Source organism: Chelmon rostratus, chromosome 20, assembly GCF_017976325.1.
Source record: "Chelmon rostratus isolate fCheRos1 chromosome 20, fCheRos1.pri, whole genome shotgun sequence".
Classification (NCBI taxonomy): Eukaryota; Metazoa; Chordata; class Actinopteri; order Chaetodontiformes; family Chaetodontidae; genus Chelmon; species Chelmon rostratus.
In genome coordinates, this window is record NC_055677.1 from 5,356,371 (window position 1) to 5,381,861 (window position 25,491).

Genomic DNA, 25,491 nt, shown 5'->3' on the forward strand with positions numbered 1-25,491 from the left:
TGCAGTACTAAAGTTAAGTTAAACACAACTCCCAAAATGCAAAGTTTATGTTAACGTGTGCTGCTAATGGTGGGCAGAAGCTGCTGAAAACACAACCTGCTTCACTTTTTTGCATTCTGGGTCAATTTGGGATGAATTCAGCAACTGTGGCACCATGTTTTGTCCCCAGCTGCAACAATGAAGCCTTCTGATTCACTACCGCTCTGATTCTCCATGGCAACGACGACCAAGACTGAACGTGGACCTACAATTATTGCATTATTTAGGAGAGACCCTTGTTTTTGTGTTTACTAACATTAAGGGTTTAAAGGACAATGGAGAGTGAGCTGCTCTTCACAGCTGGAAAAAATTATAACCAGTGGTCAAACAGCTCAGCAAAAGCAGTATGCTATGATAGTAACTACATACTGTAAGCTAAGTCCTCAATCGTATGGGTCTGAGACACATCTCTAGTGTCACAACAGCACTAAAAACTGTGGTATGGAGTTTGTTTGAAGCTATATTAAAATAGCATCTGATTATGTTTTCCTCTTTGTGTCACACCAATCAGATGTTCGATAATCACTGCAGACACTTAAAAAAGCCAAATTTTATGATAACAATTTGCAACACTGACTGGTAGTTATAATTTCAAAGTAACAAAAGTGACACAGTGGGAAAGTTAAAATCACATTTTGGAACACCTCTTACACCTTTTAATATTGTTGGATTGCAGCATTCACAGCACTAACTATAGTACAGCTGCTACAGAGGTATGGATCAGCTGTGAAGTAAAGCTTTTCAGTCCTAAAAATCTACTTTTCCTTAAACTGTACATCAAAATCAAGTTTTATTTCCTAAAAAAAAAAAATGAAAAAACTGCCTGTTGTGTGAGATTATTTCATCTGTTTCTGATATAATGTCTCTTTTAGCAAAGATTTTCATGATTTTCATTTCAGATCATCCTCCTGGCCTGAGGCTGACATCACAACAAAGGTTTATTTACTTTGGAGATGTCAGTATATTCTCTTTATCCAGCTGTCAGAATTTCTTGCTTATTTCAAAAACCTTCCAGCTCTAAATTGCATTAGATGGCGTGTAGGTTGTTTTGTTTTGTCTTATTTAGGTCGTCAGAGTGGTAAGAGACGACGTTCTGTCACCTTCAGAGAGTTGTGGACGGCAGACTCGGGCGGGTAGACGATGAAGTGTCGCAGCGTGAAGCCGAAGCCCTGGGAGGTTCGGCGCAGGTGAAGCGTCTTGGGCCCCGGCCAGGAAAAAGGCTCCTCCTCTGGCCCTGGAGAAGCGGCGGCCGACGCCTCGCTCTGATCGCGCCCATCCTTCTGCTTGGCCTGAAGGAGGACAAAGAAACAGGAACGTCAGGGTTGATAATCAGAGCGTGGACAACGTGGAAATGTGCTTATTTGCTGTTTTGTTGACAGTTAGATGAGAACCACTCTCATGTCTGTTTGTTGATATCGGCTACTAGAAGCCTGTTAGCTTAGCTTAGCATAGACTGAGAAACCAGGGAATCAGTTTTGTTTTTTAAAACACTTGTGTACAGATTAAATAAATGAGATACAACTTAATTAATGATTTTTAGAGGTGCTGATAGGCAGCTTTGTTACATTTCAACATAGCCAGGCTAGCTTTTCCTCCTGTTTCCAGTCTTTATGCTAAGCTAAGTTACTAGCTGCTGACTGTAGCTTTGTATTAAGCATACAGTGTTGTATTGGTTGTCTCATCTAACTCTTAACGCATGCCCACGGGTGCAAAAAAAAACTTCAGATCAGTGGCTGTATTTCAATTTAAAGGACTTTTATCACATTATCACACAAATGCATCACGTATTTAACAAAAAAACATTGATAAAAATGGGGGCAGCCATGGCCTAGAGGTTGGAGAAGCGGCTTGTTACCGGAGGGTGTTACCGGAGGGTCGCAACATGCAGTGAGCCCACTGCTCCTGTGTGTCTCACTGCATGTTGCATGTGCATGTGTGTGTTTCAGTAAATCAGTGATGGGTGAAATGCAGTTAAAATTAAAAAAAAATAAATAAATAAAAGTACAGAAAACAACAGATATTCTTGTGTAGCAGTCAGAAATTCTCTGTCTTTCCCCTTAAATCATCACCACCTCCCTCAAAATCTATCTTGGGACCCAAGAGGTCTTGACAGCCCAGGTTGGCACTGGTGCGCCGTCCCCCAACAAATACATCAAATGTGGTCGTGAAAACAATGAAACACTGAGAGTAAAACTGCCATTTCCACGTGTTGACTGCTGAGAACAACAGTACAGTCACTCCATTCATTTCACCCCTGGTTATTGTGTAAGAAAAGTGGTTTTGCTTAAACAAAGAAAAGTGTGTTTTCACAGATGAAACAGCCCATGGCCAAGCATAGATCGTATTAATCAACTTCATCCAAAAACACAGGAAATCCCCTGTTGGTGATTTGTCACAGTTGTCAGGCTGGGTCATGTTGTTTCTACTCACTAACAAGGTGTCATTTCATCAAGGTTTACACTTTTGGGAATAAGAAGAGAGAGTAAATAAGAGGATTTATTGCTTTAAGGTTGTAGGGCCTTACTGCGTTAAGCAATAATGGATAAATTCATGTTTACATTACATATCGATTTTAGATTGCAACCTGCCTGTCATAACAAACACTATGACACATTGATGCTATCACTGTGGGTGATTTCAAAGTGAGATGTCAGAAAGGTCAGTATTGTGTAGGTCTGTCGTGGTAGTCGGTGTTAGATTCATTTATCACGTGATGAGAGTTGATGGACAAGATGTCACCCGTGGTTGGCTGCATTTAGGGAACCTGATCACATGAATGGGACAATCAGTCAAATTTGTCTGATGAAGGCGGCAGCACCTGGAGGCAACATATCTAATCCACACAGACACACACACACTTTCCAATCCAAGACAGAGGCTGCCAAAACGGGCCCACAGCGAAAGCTTGAGCAGAGATCAAAGTTATTGATCGTCATTGTCGAATATCTTTGAGAAGTCATTACCCTTCTGAAACAACATACTCTACATATATCTCAACTCAAACAACTCCACCACATTGTTGGTTCATTATGGTTCAACTGTGCTGTTTTTAATACAAAAAAAGTCATTTCACTGAGCTGATCCACAGTATTGTTCCATGAAAACTGTTAAAATGGTGGTGACAGAGGTCAAAAACAACAGCCAAATGATTTTGTTGCTAAGTTGTGTTAATGTCGGTGATCACAGTATCTGTCAGCATAATCTGGGTTGTCATTTAAGCCACATTTGTTCTGGCCTGAGCTCCACACGCCCATACATATGGCTTTAGTTACTGCACATTTGGGGCTTTGCAGGGCTATTTGGCGTGTTTACATGATGACAGACTTATCTTCTACATTCCTACTGTGACTAACACAGGATAAAAACAACCTTTAATGCTGGCAGCTCTCAGCTTGCGTAACTTTACATTCATGCCTACATAACACAACACATGCTCCGCATCAGCAGCAAATGGCTGATTTTAAATGATCTGTAACAAAGATATGTTTATGAGGGGACTAGTATCAGACTAGTGAGTCACTCTTGTGTACGTTCGTGACGCTCGTTTCCCAACGATGATGTTAGAAGACTTGAGAAAACACACAGAAAAGCATGTACACAAATGCAGTATGGGTGGGCACGTATTAGATCTTATCTAAGAGGCTGGGTTGTGATGAAAAGCTCCATAACAACTTTCATTACTGATTCACAGAGAAAACGTTCTAAAAAATGATAGAAGAATAGTGAAAAACATGCATCACTGCTTCCCAGGGGCCAACGTGATCATCATCAAATGTCATGCTTTGTCCAAAACATCAAACAAAGTCAGTTTATTATCATAGAAAACTAAAAGAAAACTGCAAGTATTCACATTTGGAAGCTGCTGCCAGTGAAGATTTTTGCTTAAAAAAACCCAAAAAACTAAAGTAGTTACCAATTAATTCTGTTGATTAATGACTAATAGACTATTTCAGTTCTGTGATTTTTGTGACTCAATTAATTTTATCCAAAACATTTTTAAAGAACACGTGCATGCAAACAGATCCAACTCGACCAGTAAAGCTAAAGTTAATAACTCATTGATGTATTCATTGTTTAACAGAAAAAATTTCAAGCTAGAACGTCAAAGCAAAGTACTGTTTATGACTTGATGCTTTTCATTCTTGAAAATTATTGCAACCTAAATTTCCTTTTGTTTTGACTGTTGGTTTGACAAATCAATCAACTGTAATATGTCACAGTGGGCTCTGGGAAACTGTGATTTTAGAGACCAAACGTGATTAATCTATCAAGAAAATAATTGGCAGATTACTTGATAAGGGAAATGATTGATAGTCGCAGCCCTACAGTACAAATAAACATTTTCTTTAAGGGTCCGTATTCTTTTAAGTGTTGCAATAGAAACATACAAGAAGACAACGCTGCTCTCAGAATATATTATCCAGGACTTCAGCTCCAGTCAACTCTTCTTTCTCTCTTTTTAAGAACTTTCCAACCCAGATTTTTCATTATCATAAACTAGAGTTTAACAATTAATCTAAACATTGTCGAAATTGCAGTATGGCCCAGGGTAATATCTGAATCACAGGTGCTGCAAATTATTGATGAAGGTAAAATGTGTCACAACATATCATTTTAAATGAAGAATTATGGTCCAGCCTACAAATCATGTCCTCCAGATGTTAGGGAATATGGTTGTTACATGCCAAGCAAAAATCACATGATCATCACTTTAAGATTTTTTTTTTTCTGGGGGAAAACTATTTAAAAAAATGACCATTCCGACTAAAACCGTGGCTCGTATCGCAGTGTCTGTCAAAATAATCACAATCCGAACGTTTCTGCATATCACTCAGCCCTACCACAAACACAGAGCAGGAAATATTCGATATTCTCCTAATCACAACGACTCCATCTTGCACCATCACTGAGAAACACTCTGACCTCTCCTCCTGCTGTGAGCTGTCTGAGCAGTAAGACTTCTGTCACATCCATCATCAAAGTAATGATGGAGCTGAACCGCTGCACCACAGGGCGTGCGTTAGTGGTTATTGCTAACACTACCATACCGACTCCGGGCTACGAGAGCCTGCCAAGAGTTTCAGCCTCGACCCAGATCTCTCCACAGGCTCTTCTCCTACCAAAATACATCTTAGGTGTGGATCCAAAACAAAGACATTCTCCCCACTCGCCCCTCTGGCTTCTCTATCCGCACCTCTCCTCCGCCTGTCTGGGAGCAGCAGATGTAGGGGCCTCTGGAGAGTGGGATGGGTGTGGGCCTTATGGTATGACTGGTGAAATCACCACCAATACCCAAGTGGAGTCGAGCTGGAAGCGAGCCACAGTCCACAGTGTAGCTGAGAGAGGAGAGGAGGGCTGACGCTGTTTGTTTTGATTTCATGCTTAAAATTTGCTGTTGTATTATGCAATAGCTGAGCCGTTTGCTTCAAATGCTCCGTGGCTGAGGTGCACACACTCACACACACACACTTTCCATCTCTCTCTCTATATATAACATGTTGAATTATACAGCAGGAGAAGCCGCAGCAGGGAAACTGCAGCTGCTGAAGGTAAAAGAGAGTCATAGTCAAAAGGCAGAAAACTGTAAATGTGCTCCAAACGAGCTCAGACAATTACCTGATAAATACGACTCAATTATGCGTGCAGTCTGTTCGTCAAAACAGTCGCCATTATGTGCACACTGAGGGTTTGATCTGGGTGCTGCCATATGGTGCAGAGGCCTGCGGGATGCTGCATTTGCATGCCTGTCCCGACTTCTTTATGTATATGAGATGAGGAATTTGAATGGCATTACTTGTGGACTCAGCTTTTTTTTTTTTTTTTAAGTCTGTGAGTCACCCCTGACTCTTCTTACCTCATGGATCTGCTGCTTTCACTCCTCGCCTTTTCTTTCCAAGCTTCTCTCCCTCTCTGACCACAGACCTTCACATTAGTCACCCTTATTCACAATACTGTTGGAAAATATGCTTCAAGTAACTAATTTGGTCCATGAACTGAACAATGACTTCATTCAATTAACCATCTGTGCATAATGTGTAATAAGTAATGGCTGGATATTTTTATGTCAAATATGCACAGCTGGAAAATAAACAACGTCTTCCTTTGACAGCTTACAGCAACGTGTCACACTGAAGCTACCAAGGGACCAACAATAAACGAAACCTGAAACCAAAACACAAGGACACACTCTGATTACAACAGATATCGGTCAATGAAACAGGACTACCCCGTCGCTGGAGAGCAGGATGACGCACACAAAATTCCTCAGACAGCACAACAAAGTGTAGCCGCCCCTAACCTCTCCCCCCTCTCAAATTCTTCCTATGTAAACCTATATGCCTCTGCCAGAGACTGATATCGCCTAAACGCAGACTTCAGCCCGTTTTCCTGAAAGCCTCAGAATCTCCTCAAAATCTCACTTCACAAGGATGCTCTCCATCTTTCTCAAGCATGACGGTCCTTACCCGAGATCGGACACAGTTCTTCCTGGAGGCTTCCCTGAGCCGAGCCCAGGACACGCTGCGGTTGGGGCTGGTGAGCCCCAGTTCCACCTCTCCCCAGTAGGCTCGGGCCAAAAGCTGGAACCAAAGACAGTACGGCTCTGACAGGCAGCCGTCCACCCCGGCCAGCCGAGCCCAGGGACAGCCTCCAGATGACGGGGAAGGAGAGAGGGAGCAGCAGCCTTCAGCGTTCACGTCAACATCCCGCAGGTCTGGGTGGTCCTTCAGAGGAACCGGCTTGCAGCCTGGAGGTAGCCCGTTCCTCTGGGCCAGCATGGCATAGCCAGGTCTGACGTGATACGACCAAGTGGCAGGAAACTATCCTCAAAAATGCTCCGGTTTCTGTGTCTCTTGGTTCCTCTTTTCTTCTAGAAAGCCGACTTCAAGTTTCTACTCGAGTCCATGTTGCACCCTCTTCCTCAGCCCGACTTTGACTGTCTATTCTGGTCTCAGTCTGGAGAAACAGGGCTGTTTCTCTGGGCGTCCCACAGACACATGATGTTTCCACTCAGCCGAGAGGAGAGCACAGCGGCTGAGTGCACTGCAGAGAGCCCGGGCCGACTGACTGACGCACCCACCCACTCACCACACAAAACTCCCTCTGAAGTATGCACACACACACACACACACACACACACACACACACATTCACATGCACACACACACCAGGCGGCCAGAAGTGAATTCTCTTCCTTTCTCCTCCATCTCTCTCTCTCTCACTAACTCACCTCTCCTGTTGCCAACCTTTAAAACTTTTAGCTCGCCAGCACGCTAACAGGCTCACGTATCGAGGCTAATCAATAAATCATGAGAACAAATGAAAGGAGAAGACAAGACGCGCACACAAGTCAAAGGTAATTTAAACATGAGGAAAATTCAAAAAGTTTTAGGAAGCACAGGATGTACAGAGTTGCTATCTGCCAGGAGACATGAATAACTTGGACTGTTTTCACAGCCAGCGGAGGAAGTCAAGTGGGGCTAATACAGATAAGGAAGCACATGGATTCTGTAAAAACTATAAAGGCACAAAATCGTACAGCCGACCCACCCACCTGCATGCCTGCAGCTCATCTGGCAACTACAAAGACCTAATGCCTGGGTGGCAGACTCGGTGGTCAGAGAGACTAACAGGAGTTGCATAAACATGCAATGACTCCTGTGTATGTACATATTTGTTTATCTAACAAGGACCATACAGTAAACACCGTACATAAGGATGAGAAATACAACAGATGTAATGTTCATAGGTTGTCTAGGTAAAGCTAATTTGCATTCCCTGGTTAGGCTTTTAGCTAATTTTTACAATATTTAGTGTAAAGTCTATCTTAACTAACACAATTAAGACACCCCATGTGAAAGGTTACAATGATAAAAACAGGCTTAAGCAGGTTGCTGTTTGCTGATATACTACACAGATCAGATGACAGAGATTTGCAAACCAGTAAAGAAGTTGCAAAAACATACTAGACATACTAATGTGACTTTCCAACCAAATTTACAGCAACTTATACTACTATATGTAGGGGTGGGAATCGAGAACCAGAACCATTGAGAAATGGTTCCAAATAGCCTGATCCATCTGAATTGTACGGCCCCCGGCTCATCAATTCCTGTTATCGATGCTGGCCTGGTTTTCTCACACACTGAGAAACTCATGAGGCTGCGTAGCTGGAAACTTGAAACAAGTAGGTGGACAGGAAGAAACAGTCCAAAGCAGGACTTCATTTCATGAAGACAACCATATCTAGCTGTAATGTCTGAAAAATCATCATTTGAAGTAAGGGTGGAAACACCGGCAGTATACCTAAATGTTTTTCTACGGGACATGTGCACATCTGTGCTACGCTACACTATTATCACCACACAGGCAGGATTAGCAGAAGAAAGTGAATGTTGTGAAAATGTTGTGATCAGGGATCAATAAGGGATTCGATAAAGATTTCAGATAAAGAAGCATCATCAAGGATCATCTAGCTTCACTATTTTACAACAGACGTCTGTTACAAACAGGCCTTGACATCTCTGACTATGTTGACTGCGTGCAGATGCAAACAGGAACAACAGGGACCAATTTAGACCACTGTCACAAACCCAGAGATAATTGTCCCACAATAGCTCGCCAGGATCATGCCAGTTCAGCCCTTCCTCCTCACTCGGGAAAAAATGCTCTAAATTAGACACTAAGCGGACATGTAAATCTAAACTCCACCACCTGCTCCCGCCAATACTCCGCTCACACTCGCTTTGTGCTATTACATAAGAGGTCAGCCACGCCACAAGGGAATACCTCCTCAGCCCTTCGAGGTGAACGAACCCCACGGAGGCCCGGCAACTGCCTGTATTTTAGGAGCAGTGAGATGCTTGGGAGCAGGCCCTGATACCTTTTAGTAAATCTCTCCAGTAGAGAGCAGGGCCAAAACATCAATTTAATATTTAATCACGTTTTCATCTCAGTTCTCTCTCGAGCTTCCGTGCTGCTCCATCAGCAACACCAGGACTCCGTGCTCGGATATGGCCTGTTGCTAAATGTTGAATAAGACCATGTAACGTTGCTTCAGGACCCGTCTTTAGTCTCCAGGGTGAGTTATTAGTTGCACAAGATTGTCCACTATGTGCGCCCGTCGGCAGCCGGCGTGGTTTGTAGAGTTGCTCTGGATGAGAGCGTCTGCTAAACGGCGAAAACGTAAACACCAGTCTATTTTGACTCTAAGGAATATTTGCCATCCGAGACAGCGGCGACCATGAAAACAACATCAGGAACCCAGTCGTGGAATGTTCCCTCTCAGCGTTTTGTTATGAGCATCTTGTTACCACATTCACTCGGCTCAATATAGTGTGTGGTATTCTGTATGGAAAAGACAGCAGGAATAGAAGTCGCCAAACGCAGCCAGTTGAGACACTTGACTTGAGGAAGCCAAAACAAGGATCAGGTCTCACAGGAATGGTTATATTTAAGATCCGAACAGTCTGTAGCATCAATATTAGTGAATTTATGAAAATATGTGCTGTTGGCATTTTTACAAAGCATTAGAGGTACAATTTCCAGCAAGTCACTTCTTACCTTCACTACTACATTTCAGATTGTGATAGGGTTTTAGGCCACATCATATATCGTCTCTAAGTTCCTCTAAATCTAAAACACATGATAAGGGGGGGAAAAAAGATCCCTGAATGGAATTCCTGTTGGCTAGGAAGTGGATTTGGTGCCATGCAGACACAAAAACTAGACATGCCGCACAGAAATATTATGCAGTTGTCGTGGCAACAAACCAGACCACAACAATGTCGACCACCGGACCGGGGTGTTCTCCGTGGGCGCTCGTGTGACTTCATGGTCTGTGTGCGTCTCTGTGTACGTGTTTATGTATAGATCAGCGTGTCTCAGGGCGCAGAGGAGGTGATTTCCATCCATGTCGATCCTGCGGGTTTGTCACACGTTGTTAACGCTGAGGAAGGACATGCTGCGGCTCGATGTGCAAATACAGAGCGAGGGAAGGATTTATGTGTTTGTTCTGGATTTAGCAGTTTGCCTTACAAGTGGGGAAGCTGGATCGCGTTTTAATGTCTGGGCAGAATTCACACGGCTTTAAGGATAATTCCGGTCATGTCAGGTATTGTAGCTGCAGAGTAAAGTAAGCAGAGGAGTCATGTTCGTGCTGTTTAATGAATTACTGCAAACAATGTAAGGATTTTGTTTACAGAGACGTGTCATGGGAATATTCATTACTTGAACACATTATTACCAAGGGCTATATATACTGTATCAGATGGCGTGCCTATGATGCTTTTACTCATACTGTACTAACTATGACTCAGTTTATACTTCCTCATCTAATATGTCTTGTGTAAATGTACATGCATCCACCTCTGCAAGATTTATATGTAGTCTTTAGTCCTGCCAAGTGCGACTACATCAGTGAGCAGTGTTTGGAGATCATATGCAGTTCTTATAATAAATCCATTGTCTGCCCGTGATAAAAGCGACTGAACTTAGCCTTCATTGAAGCGACTGTTCTCTCAGTCTCAAGTGATATCTGCTCCAGTAATTTCAACACATATGGCCATAAATAAGTGTTTATCTGAGGTAGTGCTCTGTTCTTTTTAGCAGTTAGCATTATCACCACTCTTTGGACTGGAGGAGGGCAGACCCTGATCTGCATGTTGCCTTTAAAAACAATACGGACTGCTATCCGATTTGTGATTTGGCCAACCGAGATGCACATGTGGAAACAAGTGGAAACAAAGGTGTATTAATCTGCTTGCATGTGTTTTTTTTTTTAATACAACACTCCTAACAGTGCTTGTTCTAGCTTTCCAACAGCGCAAAATCCAAATGTATTCAGTTTGCTTTGATGAAATAGAGAAAAACAACAGCAGGTTAGTGGGATGACGGCCATGTTCAAACACATAATAAACTGGCCATGGCTCTTTAACACCAGCTAGAAAAATGCTTTGAAGAAATTTATGAGATCACACAGAGGTGTAAATTGTACGAAACGCTGTCCATCCCAGAAAAGCAGCAATAACAAATAGTAGCAGCAGAGGACCAATTGATAAGATCAACTCGAGCATGGCCAGAGACGCCTGTGAGATTCTACCAGCGGGTGTGGAGGGCGGCGCTATGAATAACTGAGCAACAGACAGAGGGTTTACTGATGTATGTGTTGTAACGTGTAGAGGTCTTTGTCGCTCTCTCTGCACCGCTACCACTCGCGGTCGGACCTAACACAGTGCAATTCGGTCTTGGAGTCCCCCTGCTGATAATTCTGCAAATGGCCTTGTGGCTTCACACAACATCACATGCACGGCCAAAGACAACATCCAGACTGCGGCTGTGGTGAAATGAAGACAAGGATGGAGAAATCGACAAGCTTTTTAGAGACTGGCGAGGGGTTTTTAAGACCACTTGTGAGTCTTTAAGCTGAAATTGCATTAGTGGTGGTGCTGAACTCCAGGACAGACAAGCCCAGCTTGTGCATTCGGAAAAGGCAAAAAGAAGAAGCAAAACTGGTTCTGCCGTTCTGTCACTACAGAAAAATCCTCAAAATCCGAACGCTAACAGCCAAAGTTGTGTTTCCTGAGTTGTGAAACTCATTTCAGATGTTTACATTTCTGGAGAACACAACACAATGAAAACCAGGTTGTTTCATGATGCCGTTTCATTTTAATCCACTCAAATCTCGGAGTCCAGGATTTATTAGATGATTATCTGCAGCTCTGATTTGTGTAACAAAGGAAAAAAAGGGCCCGTGGTCTGTAAGCAGCTGACAGGATCTCTGGATGGGGATTAAAGACACAAGGCACCGACAGGGCTCTAAGGACTACAATAAGTAATGCTGAAGTCTCCACTCTGTGCTTGTGTGTGACCAACTTTATGTATCTGTGGCTGTGTGTGTGTCTGTGTGTGGTAGAAGAAAAGAGAAAGTCTTTCAGGAGGATTAGGCTCGATTCGGGGTGGCTTTTCAGGACTCCTGGCGGGTGTAAGATCTAATCTGGACATGCTGCATCTGGGCTCCGCGAGGTATGGCTTACTGTAACAAAGGACTGGCTAATGAGGGCCAGGGAACAGACTGCTCCCACTATGCACCCACACCACTGCACACCCATAAAGCCCTTCTTCATACGGCCCCCAGGGGGTACCGAGGGGTATGAGCCCCACAATCGACTACCCTGGGGAGGTAGCAGGCTGCCCAGAGCTGATCAGGCAGATACTGGAGCAGATTGATCTTGTTTCAGGCTCAGATAAGTGCCTCAATCTGAGTGTAGGAGGCAATAATGGAGTCAGGTACAGCATATGAGGGCCTGTAATATAATTTTACCGCATTCTCGTCTGCCAATACACTAGAAGCAAGGGTGGGCGTTTTGGGTGCACACAAACAAAGCCAGACTTTCTTTCCTGAGGGAAGGGAAGAAACTGAGACAGTAAATGAGGAAAAAGAGAGTGAGTGAGAGAAGCTGTTTGCAGTTGGGAATATTATCAACGTAAGTCTGCTAAAGTCTGCTTGAAGCAATGAAAGGAATATGAAATGTGGAAGAGGCTGCATGCAAAGCTTTTCCTTTGGGACGATTTAAGGAGAAAATACAATTGCAGCAGCAACAAAAGACGTCTTGATAAGACTTCATGCAGTTTTTTGTTTAAGGAAGCGCTGAAACATTAACATGGTCAATTAATCAATTAGTCCTGTGACAGAACATTAAACTGTCTGTGACTGATATTTTTATAATGGCAATATATCAAACGGCGATGTGACAGAGAATTATCACCTGAATCTGCAGCTCCCCTCAGCTTTGCAGAGCTTTACACTGAGTTTCAGCTCATTGCTTAGCTGTCTTAGGCTCCTGATCTGCATTTTTAACCGTTTAACCCAGATAAAAAGAAGCAATATGAGGGAGTCACCTTGGGCTCTGGGTAATTATTATTGCAATTTTTCACTATTTTCTGACATTTTGTAGACTAGATGATGAATCGAGACAATAATCAGCACATCAGTGGTTCATAAAACAAATTCCTATTCACTTTGTTGCAGCCACAGTTTCCTGTTCTGTAGATGTTGGTGTTCAGTGCACTGGATGACTGTACCACAGTGTAATGAGTGCAATAGCTGCCACTGTCATTCACTTATCCTGCTTCCAACATGCAGAACTGCAGAAAATGGATAATGCGCCCTCTTTTCCAAAACTGCATTATTATCTTACTAATTATTCAGTATAGCAAGGACATAGAAAATTGAATGGCTATAACAAAACTATATTTATATACAATTTTAGCCTTTTTTTTTACTTATTTAACAAAACAATGATCATGCTACAACAGATATCAACCATTAAAAGTCCTCATATTCAAATCCCATAACAATACAATGACTGCCTTTTCTCATGCGTGCCTTAGTTGTGAGGAGGAAGTTGGCACCAGCTTTCCTTTCATTTTAAGAAGTCTCCAACTCAAACATAAGCCATGACGCAACAGCTCCCAAAAGCTACCAGTTTAACTCGCTGTGAGTCATGCCCACGACATATTTATGAGCCAGTGTATCACTTCTCTTCCATTGGCAAAAACAACCATCAAAATTCACAGTTTGCTATGGAGACCGTCTGTGCAGAGGAGGGAAGAAACACACGGCAGCACCGAGCTTCCAGGACACAAAAAACAGGGGATTTCCTTCAAGACGGAGCTGTGGCTGCGGCAAGGGGAGGTTGTTGTTGGACACTCACCCAAAAACTAATGAGCAAGACAAAAGCCCCCCCCCCTCGAGCCCGCAGGAGGAGGGGAGGCGGGGGTCGCATGGGCTCAGCGTATTAGCGAGCTCCCCAGTGAAGGAGCGCTGCTTGATCTGGACAATTGTCTCCAGAGGTCCCTTGACACTCTCAGACAAATGCCTCTGCCAATCAAACGTTCAGTAGGCTGCTCATTCAGTCCTCAGCAGCTGCTCTCAGACAGCGAAACAAGGAGCAAGTACGTTTCTGATGAGAGCCGTACCCCGACCCATCTCAAACACCTCTTGAATATAAAAAAAAACCCTCTCTCTCTCTGACGATGTTTAATTATTGCATCTCTCCTCATCACTCAGACGGTTTCCCTCGGGAAGATCTCACATGCTTAAGAAGAGGTGAGATGAGACTGAGCCTCAGATCATCAGAAAGCGCTAATGAAGACACAGTTGTACTCCTGTCAGGCGGACGGTGATGTCAGATAAGCCCTTTGTATGAGGTCAATACCAGTGGGTCAACATGCATCATCTGGCCTGCCGTCGAAACCCTGTTTCATAGTCGGGCCTGGCTTAAGGATGAAGGATATGATTATTGCACTGCTATTACTGTACTGCAGGACTGTACAGGGAAAAGGACACAATTGGACTGCTTAATAAATTACATCTTATTTTTCACTTCTTCCTTACATTTTGTAGACGAAACTCACCAATTTAGCACTGTGCTAAACTCCACAATTGTGATAAGTTGGGATGGTGTATAGAATATAAAAAAAACAATGCAATTTCTTTAACCAACAGTTTTTACCAAGTGTTCATGTATTAATCTCCTTTATATAATCATGCGAACACAAAGTGGTGAACATCGCTCCATCCTCGCTTGTGAACGACTGAGCCTTTCCAGGATGCTCCTTTCATAGCTAATCATGACACTATCACCTGTTTACCTGTGGAACGTTCCAAACAGGTGTTTTTGGAACGTTCCACAACTTCCTAGTCTTATGTAGATCCTGTCCCAACTTGTTTGACACATACATAATATATAAATAACCATATATAACCAAAAATCAATGAAATTGATGGGGTTTTACACAGCGTCCCAACTCTTTAGAATCAGGATTGTACAACTTTATCACAGATATAATAACTGAAAGCATTTTGTGCTTCTAATTCTCCTGAACATCATGTACATGGTGTATGTTGTTGTCTTTATCCTTTTTTTGGGAGAAAATCCATTAAATAACAATTTCATCGACACTGCCAGCTGAATGCTATTTTGAGCAACCACTTGCAATAAACTTAGAAACTCTGCTGTAGCAAATATACAGTATTTATAACCAGGTTGGTTTAGCAGTGGTCGGAACTGCAGTAGCAGGTGTTGCGTGAGTGACCAGAGATTAACCCCTGAAAGCTGTCTCTATGAATGGGTCAGGTTTATCATGTCAGACAGTGATTCTAGAGGCTGTAAAAACCCTGAGTAAAGCAGGATTCACCCTGCATAAGACTGCACTATTCCATCCAGAACCCACCCAACACCGTAAACCACCCATGTCTGGAAACTCCACAGACATCATCAATCAGGAACAGACACCTGATTCAAGACGCTAGAGCAGGACATATAGACTAACCTGTCCACCCGCAATGTAAACTAAGTCACTCAGGCTTTCCAGCCATCTGAAAGGCTCCTTTAAGAAACTGTGACACTGCTTATAACCAACGTGTGCTTCATAAAGAGCCCATATAGCAGCAGTGTAAGTTGATCTTGGAATTCCCATGGTTGAGGTTTGAGAGCGGACTGCTGTAGACTCAGGGGAAGGCTACAGGGTGGAGGGTCCAATAATTCCAGACGCATACCTGACTGATGCATAATTACGATGTAATGGGCGACAACACACACCACGGGAGAACAGCGCTCATTCAGGTGCGTCTAGCTCTGTGGCGCTCAGCATAATGAAACCTTATGCATTCAGATGTTTATTCATCAAAAAGGGGATAAAATAGTCCAGTTTGTCTCTACGGTTCAACGGCAGGAGCAGGCATTTATGTAATTAATGCAAACAGAGCTTCAGGATGAAAAGTAAACCAAGCTGGTTTAATGAATGGCTGACATGCATTGACCACACCTTATAGTCCTCTGCTTGTTTAAGTGAAAAATAAAGTGCAATTTAAAGGGATAGTTCGGCATTTTACACATTAATCTGTATGGCATCAACATCTACAGTCTCGTGCTCTCACACTGACTTCGCCCCCAAAGTGTCCTCTGAGCCGAGATCTGGCCACTTGTGGTCAGTGCGAAAGTAGTTCCGGTAGGTTTCCTGGGGCCAGAGAAGGCACACGTTTTTCCTCTCAAAACAGCACTCATTCGAATCAGTGATTTATTTGCATAACAAAAGACGTCAACCACAAAACGTCACACCTCGTAATCGTTTGGGTCTAACTTTATCCCAATTGCGATCAATGCGCGCAGGCGCCACTATACGTGACAGGTAGCTAAGCCAGGTGTTTCATTCACAGTTTAGCGTTTGGAAAGCTAGTTACACCATGTCTGACTACAGCAGCGACGAAGAATATGATTTCAGCACACAACCAGAAGGATATCTGTATGAACCCGAATATACGGATGCAGAACTCTATCAGATGGAGGTAGAACGGGCAGAGAGAGAGAGAGAGATGGCGAGCAGAGATGTGGAACGTGAAATCGGGGCCGCAGCTGCGAGACCTCGAGTGACTGATACAAGGTGGTGTACGTGCAACAAGTGCGAAGTTATGCAGACCGAGGTTGAGTGCTACTGTTGCCATGAATGGGACCTCGTAATGCCTCGCATGCAGGACCTTTCCATTGACGAGGAGGCTGGCGCATCAGCAGCTGTCTGCATCGCCAATAACAACGACTTGCCTGCAATCCTGAATGCTGGTGTCCTCGAGACTTTTTTCCACATCCCGAAAATAAACTGGAAAAAGCGCCCCAAACCTGCTGGACCCGATGGCCAGTTGTCTGCAGAGTGAGTTTTTGTCTACATGCTGTTATTTTGATGCTATTGCCTTATACCCTACAGTAGGCCTACAAGTGCTCAATTGTAGCCTACACCGAGTTGTATGTATGTAAGTAGAAGTACTCTTACAAATGTTATTACAACACCAGCAGCTTGGTATTGTAGTTGTAACAACGTGATAGTATGGGTGTTGTCAATAAAATAGTAAGATAACTTCTACTTTTTACAAAGCTGCTTGCTTCTATGGCGTTATATTGTATTAGTCTGAGCCATGCAGTAGGCTAGTGCGACCTACAGTCATCACATCCAACATTGAATGAATCTAATTATAGTTTTATACATACCATGTCATGGGTGGCACTTATGAATATAAATACATAATGTAGTGCATCCCTAAAGTAATTTATGTTCATTTCATCATCATACTTGAAGCAAAATTTACTTCTGAGCATCACTGTGTCTCAATATCAGCCTACTCATGAATGCCCTTCAATCATAAAGCAAGGCCTACCTTATGCATATTATGTCAAGAGAGCTCTAAGGGTTATGTCGCCGTGGCCCAAAGTGTACTCATAAAGGACATTTTCTCTGAGATGTATAAAAACACATAAGGATACCTATTTCACAGTAGCCTGAAATGCTGGTGCATAAATAAAGATACCTTCCTGACAAACTGCTGTGTTGTCAATTAAACAAAATGTGTTTATATACAACCATAATAACTATGCAGTTTACTCAATGTTGACACACTTCATATATCTAATGTGCATAAACTTATTTTCTGTTTGCATTTCAGACAGTACAGGCTGGTCGCCTATCGCATCATAATGGAATGGGCTCTGAAAGGACAGACGCTTGGTCCTGGCAACAGAAGAGTTCTTCCCTCCTGCGTGGTGGCGCTAATAAGAAGAACATATCCATCACCAAGTGGACAATATGCTGGTTTCAAAGAGTCAAATGATGCACTGCAATTGTTTTAGAATTTTAAAAATCAAAAGCTTTACTGTGAATTTCTTTTTGACGTGCAATTTCCTAAAAATACAAAACAAATGTAAAGACACAAATGTAAATAAACAATGTAAATAAACACACTTCTATGACAATATATGTATATACAGTCTCAGTCATCTTTCTCAGTGGCAGGTGTCTCATGAAAGCGTGATTTGTGTGCTGAAACCAATTCAGCCTTGTTTGGCTTTGGTGTTGGGGCAATGTTGGCTGGTATGATGACTGGAGGATGTATGTGGAAAGCTGGGTCTCCGAGCTTCACATTGGTGTCAAGCCGTCGTTGGATGACCTTCGCCACCAAATCTTTCGGGAACTCCTGTGTTGTTGGCTCATACAGTCTTCTTGCAACCCACTGATTTGACTGCCGTGAATGGAAGACATTATATCTCTCTTGTCCTAGGAAAAAGGAAATGGGGGGGGGGGGACACACAAGATAGGATGGTGTATGATCATTATATATGAAACTCAATATGGTAATGTGTGTCCTGTGATGCTGTGCGAATTCTCATTTATGAGCTTACAAATAGGTATCTCTAAAATAGAAAGGCAAACTAAGATGTAATTCATTTGTATAACATTTTTTACATTTCCTGGGGAAAAAAAACAGTTATATAGAGTTTTCAAAATGGTCTTGGTCTACTTTTTACTCAGATAAGTAATCAAGAAACATTATCTGTTAGCAGGCAATGTCTAGCAGCTAGACTACAGTCTGATTTCAGAAAGTGCCTGCTTCGAGTTCTCATGTCATTTTTTTGGACGGATTTCCAAATTACACGGGCAGGGTGCATCATTTGTCCCAATGTCAGAAATTCTTCTAGTAGCCTACCAAATTTTAAAATGTGACAATCTGAAAATAAAATCTGTGGAATTTTTAGCTCAAACATATGCTGGGTGCTGCCGTTATTTCTCCAGTCTAGAATCTGACAAGGGTAGCTTTATCTTCATTATGCTAGCCAACGCCGTCATGGACTTCTCGTACACGCATAGAAACCATGCACATTCCACGTAGTAATTAGTTTCTGACCATTGTAATAACAGTGTAGCCAACATATTATGTATGTGAAACATCATTGGTGACATGACACCGATAGATGAATATGTTTCACTCACTGAGATAGAATATATCTCAGTGCTTGCACTCGCATAGCCCGCGGTGCATCACCAGAAGACTATACACGGATGCTATAGAAAATATGTGGTACAATTTTGTTTACCTGGGGTGCAGGTACAGCAGTGCTCTTCAAAATACGTCTCTTTGTCTGTCCTTCTGGAAGTCGTCCTCGCTGAAGTGGTCACTGCACACGCGAAGCTTTCTCATCTTCGGTAGTTGGGTGAGCTCCACGTTCAAGCCCAGAGAAAAGTAGCCAAAGTCTCCTCAAAGCTACATTCGTCGAAGGGAATCGGTGGAATGTTTGAGGAGACCCACTCTCATCTTTGTTGGTACAGCCTGGATATGCACAAGTGCGCACCATGTCTCTATCTCGTTTTTCCAAATAAAGAATAGCCGGTGGACTTCTTCTCTCTCTCCTTCTCCTAGCTCTAAAACTAGCTCGTTTGCGTTGCGTCGTCTGCACTCTGTAAACACCATCGTACACTGACGAGAGATCAGTTGGCTCGCACACAACGGTTAGCACTGACAGCGCGCATTGATCGCAATTGGGATAAAGTTAGACCCAAACGATTACGAGGTGTGACGTTTTGTGGTTGACGTCTTTTGTTATGCAAATAAATCACTGATTCGAATGAGTGCTGTTTTGAGAGGAAAAACGTGTGCCTTCTCTGGCCCCAGGAAACCTACCGGAACTACTTTCGCACTGACCACAAGTGGCCAGATCTCGGCTCAGAGGACACTTTGGGGGCGAAGTCAGTGTGAGAGCACGAGACTGTAGATGTTGATGCCATACAGATTAATGTGTAAAATGCCGAACTATCCCTTTAAGGTGAAGTTCCATCTTTTTTGTTCAATCAACTCGCTTTTAACAGCAAACAAAAAAAATACTTTTGGCATTTGTGAATTGAATCAAGAAGATACATGATTCTTCCCCCATCCCTATTACCTAACATTGACGTAAGTACCTGACCACATACAGTACGCACTGCTGAAGGGATTAGTGGATTGATGAAGCAGACTGACTCCAGTCTGTTGGCTGCTCCACCACTCTCTCCGGTGATGACTGTCAGCGAAGTCGGCTAAACCATTTCTGAACCAGATGGCGGCACAAACTCCTCTACTGCGGTCCGCTGTGATTGACTCTTCGGCTGACGGCGCTGTCAGCAGCCCAGCAGGAGAGACGATCCGCGGTGTGCTGGGATTTTGCAACTGGAGTCTGAACAGCGGGGCGCACATGTTTGCTTTCTCTGACTGTGTGGAAATCTGATGTTTTCACATCACAGATGATGAAGAAAGGCATTAAAATGTGACTTTTGCAAGTAAAACATCGACTCGGGTAGGCTGACATAGGAGTTAGCTCTGAATTTATTTTCAACTGTTCCATTTGCTTTTTCTCTTCCACACTGCTTTTAATTTTATGGCGAAATTAGAAAAAAGGCTTTAAAGGCTTGATTTGAACAGAAATACAAGTGTGCTGCCTGCCTCATTATTCTGAGAAATCCATACGTTAGCCCGGCATGTTATGTCCCCAATTCAAACCTTACATCACATGCATTTGTCTTTGACTGGCTTTTCATGCTCAAAAATAAATTCCCATGACATTGCATGTGACTGTCAAATCAGATTCAACTGAAAAAATCTGAGGCGGGTAGAAGATATAATATTACAAACCGAATAAGTTTGGGCATTGGTCAAATAAAATAAGCAATTTTGAGGAAATTTCCACTGGGGACTTGCAAAGGAGAAACACTTCTCAACATTTTACACAGTAAACAAAATAATATACAGACTAATCGACCATGATAAATAAACCTCATCAGACCTACAGAAATGCAAAAGCTGCAGAGAAGTGTGCAAACACCTTTGACTGCACCCACCCAGGAAGCACTGAACATGCCATCTCTTGCATCCCGTCCTGCTATTCTGGTCGACTGGTGAAATATTCACAACTGCCATTTAAAATTCATAAACGACCAGAGAGATGCTCCCAAAGTCTAAAAATACTCTTTACCGCACGTAATGGAATATGAAATATTCATCTTGATATGAACTCTTTTGCCATGTCTGGCAGTCTCGTGTTTACCTCTCTCATGTACAGCGGCTGGAGCATGTGTTAATGTATGCTGCTGAACGCAGCGGCCAAAACAGCAGCTGCTGTTCTTTTGATCGTAATTATTGGCGTAGAAACTCATCCCACATGATAAAGGGTAGACACACAGCTCTGCAGAGGGAGGACGGCTCTGCACACAACACCGTCTCACCACTGGATTAGTAAACTGACAGAAAATGAATAAAAAATTACCTTAATACTTGATGCTTAAGCAATTCATCAAGCAAAAGTGCCAACATTCGTTTGTTCCAGCTTCTCCAGTGTGACGATTTGCTGCATTTCTCTGTTCTGCATCACTATTAATTGCATGTATTTTGGTTTTTGACCATTGGTCGGACAAACAAACAATCTGAAGGCATCACTTGTAGTTCTCGGAAATTGTGATGGTCATTTTTATTGTTTTGTAACCTTTCACTTCTCTTCAAAAGACCACAGGAGTTGGGTTGTCTAGATTTTATGGATATGCTGCAGATAATCTGTTCTGGTCCACTTAAAAAAAACAAAACATTTTAATCAGCGATACTAATGCCGTTGCGTTTTTGCAAAGGCATTCAGTGGACTGTAACAGATTTGGTATGGGACAGATCTGGTATCGGTTATGAAGAGAGGCGCTCTGCACCGGAGCCAACACTGATGAGGGCTGTGGGACACACCCTTTAAACGACACACACACATACGCAGCCCCGGGCTGACCGAGAGCTGTATATTACACTGCGATTATGATCCAGCCAGAGGGGGAGCGTGAGGGAGAATGGGGGGAGAGAGAAAATGAGAGAAACAGACAGAAAAAGCAAGAGGAAGAGTTCAAGAAAATGTGCACTGAGTCATTGAGGATGCCCGTAGCGTCTGACCGAGGAATGATGGTCCTTGGAAAACACCATGGTGCTTTCCTCTGTGTACAAGGACTGAGCAGGAGCACACAGAGTACTGTAGACCTGCCCCCCCCCTCCTCCTGTCTCCACTTCCTTTCATCCTTCACTTTCCTGACAATGGGTGTGTCTTCTGAACTCCCCCCCATTCGCAGGCGCCCTTTGCCGCACTTCATCAGACCTCCGAGTTTAACCGCACACGGCTTCATCAATTAAGACGCTGACATGCATGGCCAGACACTCACTCAGTGACATCATGCTGCATCTCATCGAGTGAACCGCGGTGACGTTTGGACGTAAAGACGTAAAGCCACAGTCGTTTTGAGCCAAAGTGTCTCTCAGGAAATAAATAAAAGTGGAGCTCAAACAAGTAGTTGTTCAAGTGAAAAATAATCAGCAACTATTTTAAAATCAAAAAATCTTTTTGAGTCATTTTAAAGAAAAATTATGAAGAAAATGCACATCATTTTATGGTTTAAAATGTGAAGCTTTACAGCTTTATCTATTTGATATTGTTGCAAACTAAATATTTTTGAGTTTTGGACAGTTGGTCGGCCAAAAAAAGACATTTAAAGACATCAAATTAGAGCGTGGGAAACCTGGATGGACAATATCTTTCAGCAGTTTTTGACATTTCATAGACTGAATCATAAATTGAAAAAATAACCAGCAGATTAATTGATAACGGAAAAAGTCACAAAGCTAAACTATCAACAAGATTCCCGGGATAGGATCACACAGTTTCATTTCAGATTTATGGAAAAAAGCATTGACATGTCAGGAGGCTGCTTTCGTGCCGCTTCAGGGAAAGGCGTTCCTTCTGAGCTCATTTGGCAGCATCTCGGAAAGGATTCAGGTCTGATTTATGGCCAAAGTAATTCTGTGGATCAGCGCGACTGTAATCAGCATTTTTTTCTGAATCTTGTCTGAGCTGCTGTCCAATGTCAGCTGGTGCTTCTCGCTGATGTCAGTGCAGGGTCTGGGGCCAGGGCATGGGGTTACAGACAGGACTGGGCTGGGCTCGCGGGTGGGAACAAAGATGGGGATAAGAACTTTACATAAGAAGCTGGGAATACAGAAATACAGAAAAGTGGACACTAAGGGTCAGTGTCCGTATGAGAAAAGGGCTGCCAGGAGTAGCTGCGATATAAGACCCTGGATTCAGGGTGAAATAAGGGAGTGCTGAGAATCTGAGAGCCCCAAGAGATGACGGACTCATCTGAAAAATGGTTTGGACCGTCCGTAGCTGTTGCTAACGTCAGCCAGGACTGCCGTTCAGGGTGGGGTTCAAGAGAGTTCATGTGGCCTGCTGCAGACAGACCGACAGACATGGGATTTATACAGGGCGGGGCAGGTGTGACCGAACAGTAATGTCCTGTCTTAGCTGAGGAGAGAAGAATGTCGTCTTTCAGCAGAACGCTAACGTCACTTGGTGGAGAATAGTTCTGGAGCTGCAATGTTTGATGTCTGCCTGCGTGCAAACAAGCAGCCAGACACACGTGATGTATTGACAGACATGTCGAGCAAGAAGCCCGTCTTGTTTCGTTCAAAAAAGCTCATCACACAAAAATCAAATTGGATCAAAGCATTCTTTCAGTGCTGACTGTTTACCCAAGCAGCATCTCCTTTTAACGGCTGACATCAGAGGCTCTTTACAGCCAGTCCCTACTTTTCTTAAGCCTGTTCTCCGTGTGTCTGTCCAACAAAACCCGGTTATGTAATGAGGACCTGGGCCAGATGAGCCGAAGAAAAGACTATTTAGCTCTCCACCTCTCTCCCCGCAGCGTGGAGCAGCTCAGCCATTATTCACTGGAATGTTTTCCTCCCATGTTTGTCCAGGGGGGCCGAGACCCCGAAGCCACAGGGCTGACGAATCAGTGCTCTGTGTGAATGTGTGTTTGTCTGTCTGTATTTTCTTAATCTAGGGTAAATGAGTCCAAGTTGACTGATGAGTAACCCTTTAAAGGAATCACTTAATAATAAGAGTTAGTGGTCCTTGCTGATTAAATTTCCTGTCACACACACCCTTGTGCTTAAGGGTAAAAAAAAACATCATTGTTGCATCAGGGGTACATCTTGTCTTGCTTGTCGTTAGAAGAGAACCAGGGGTATATATTTATATGTATGAATGATATGGTCACCAATACAAAAAACACACAAAAATGGCTGTTTACCATCATGCATGCTGAAACAGAAACAGAAACCACACCTCATTTTTGCAGTTATCAACAAGTTCATGAACTGCCATATGTCCTTAAACGTGACACCTAACTATTACTTACTACGTCACAGCTTAGATTAACTGTGAAGGACTATAAAATTTCATTACGCACTCTCCACCAGACGTTTTCTCCCAGTATCTCCCAGTACTATTGCAAAATGAATGAGCATATCTTCCTTTGTATTTTTTTTGTCATGCATGGTTTGTGCACATTTCAGACTTAGGGGTAATGTGCAAAACAATTTACGATGCTGTGTCAACCAATCACATAGACACTTGCAGGAAGTGACAACAGGGAGGGAAACACCATGCACTGACATGTCCTCTCACAAGGATATGTCATATTGATCAAACCTTTTTGTCTAGTTTGGGAAGTTTGGGGTTTGATACGATGGAAAAACAACATAGCCAACAATACTGGCATTTAAAGGAGACTGGAGGACAAGATAAACACTTCCTGTCCACATGAGACACAATCGGAAAAGCTTCACAAATGCCTCAAATCTACTTCAAGGAGACATATAAAGATAAATACAGAAGCTGAGAACGGCTGTGCTTGTAGTTATTGTTTTAATGCTGTTATCTGAAGATCACGATCTTATTACTTCTGTTATCTCGGGAAAATGAGCTTTGTTATCTCGGGACGATGAGATAATCAACTCATTATCATGAGAAAACAAAAGGTCATTTCCTCTTGTTACTTATAATGTTAATCAGAGATATGGAGTGCCATGCCAGCATGCATAGATGGATGCAATGCAACAGACTGTAGCTGAATCTTCTTTATTTATATGCATATTTTATTATGCCGTTCAAACACCCACCAATGTGCATAGTTTCTTTTCCTGTGCAAACAGGAATTCTTTTGATTGCAGCCTGCTGGACCGTAACACATTTGCTTTAAGTTGAACACTGTATGTAAGCCTGTTCCTTACAATAATTAGTCATAATGTAGATACCCTCACATCAAAAACATTCTTAGAACAAATAGGAAAAGTTAATTAAAAACCTCAAATGGCTTGCTTTGAAACTCCCACACCCACCACACAGAGCAGTGTGTGTATGTCATGGTCCGCTCTTATGAATCTTATGGAGTCGTTTTGTTGTGATAAATTATCTCATTATCTCAAGAAATCAGCCTTTCGTTTTCTCGAGATAAGGAGATTAATTAAGCAAAGAAAATGAGTTTTGTTATATCGAGGAAATGGCATTTAAAAAAATAATTGCAAGCGCGGCCATTCTCTGCTTCTGTATTGTTTTCTCTCGGTCAAAACTACATCAGCAGGGAAACTACTTGGATAGCAATGAATAAGCAGAGAAAAAGTTGGAGGGCAGTGTTCTACATGCACAAGACAGTCCTCACGACTGCACCACATTTTTAAGACCACTAGCTAAAGCCCATTACATGCACAACTGCATCCAAAGAGAGATCCAG

At 42.8% G+C, this 25,491-nt stretch overlaps 2 protein-coding genes across 4 annotated transcripts in view; one reads left to right on the forward strand and one right to left on the reverse strand.

Moving 5' to 3' along the window:
* The window catches only part of LOC121623681 (rho GTPase-activating protein 21), an 84,467-nt gene that overhangs the window by 37,762 nt on the left and 21,214 nt on the right, over window positions 1-25,491 (reverse strand). For 2 of the 3 annotated variants that reach the window (XM_041961051.1, XM_041961050.1), the window contains exons 1-2: window positions 6,504-6,907; window positions 1,140-1,328 (exon numbers count right to left, since the gene is read on the reverse strand). In XM_041961051.1, the coding sequence (XP_041816985.1) occupies window positions 1,140-1,328; window positions 6,504-6,815 (501 nt within the window). In that variant the 5' untranslated portion in view covers window positions 6,816-6,907. Of the gene's footprint in view, window positions 1-1,139; window positions 1,329-6,503; window positions 6,908-25,491 lie in introns of those variants that run through there. The other variant, XM_041961054.1, reaches the window with a different exon arrangement.
* Window positions 16,087-17,794, forward strand: LOC121623684. Its single transcript, XM_041961055.1, has 2 exons — window positions 16,087-16,746; window positions 17,534-17,794. The coding sequence occupies exons 1-2, from the start codon at window positions 16,286-16,288 to the stop codon at window positions 17,715-17,717; spliced, it is 645 nt and encodes a 214-aa protein (XP_041816989.1). The 5' UTR covers window positions 16,087-16,285; the 3' UTR covers window positions 17,718-17,794.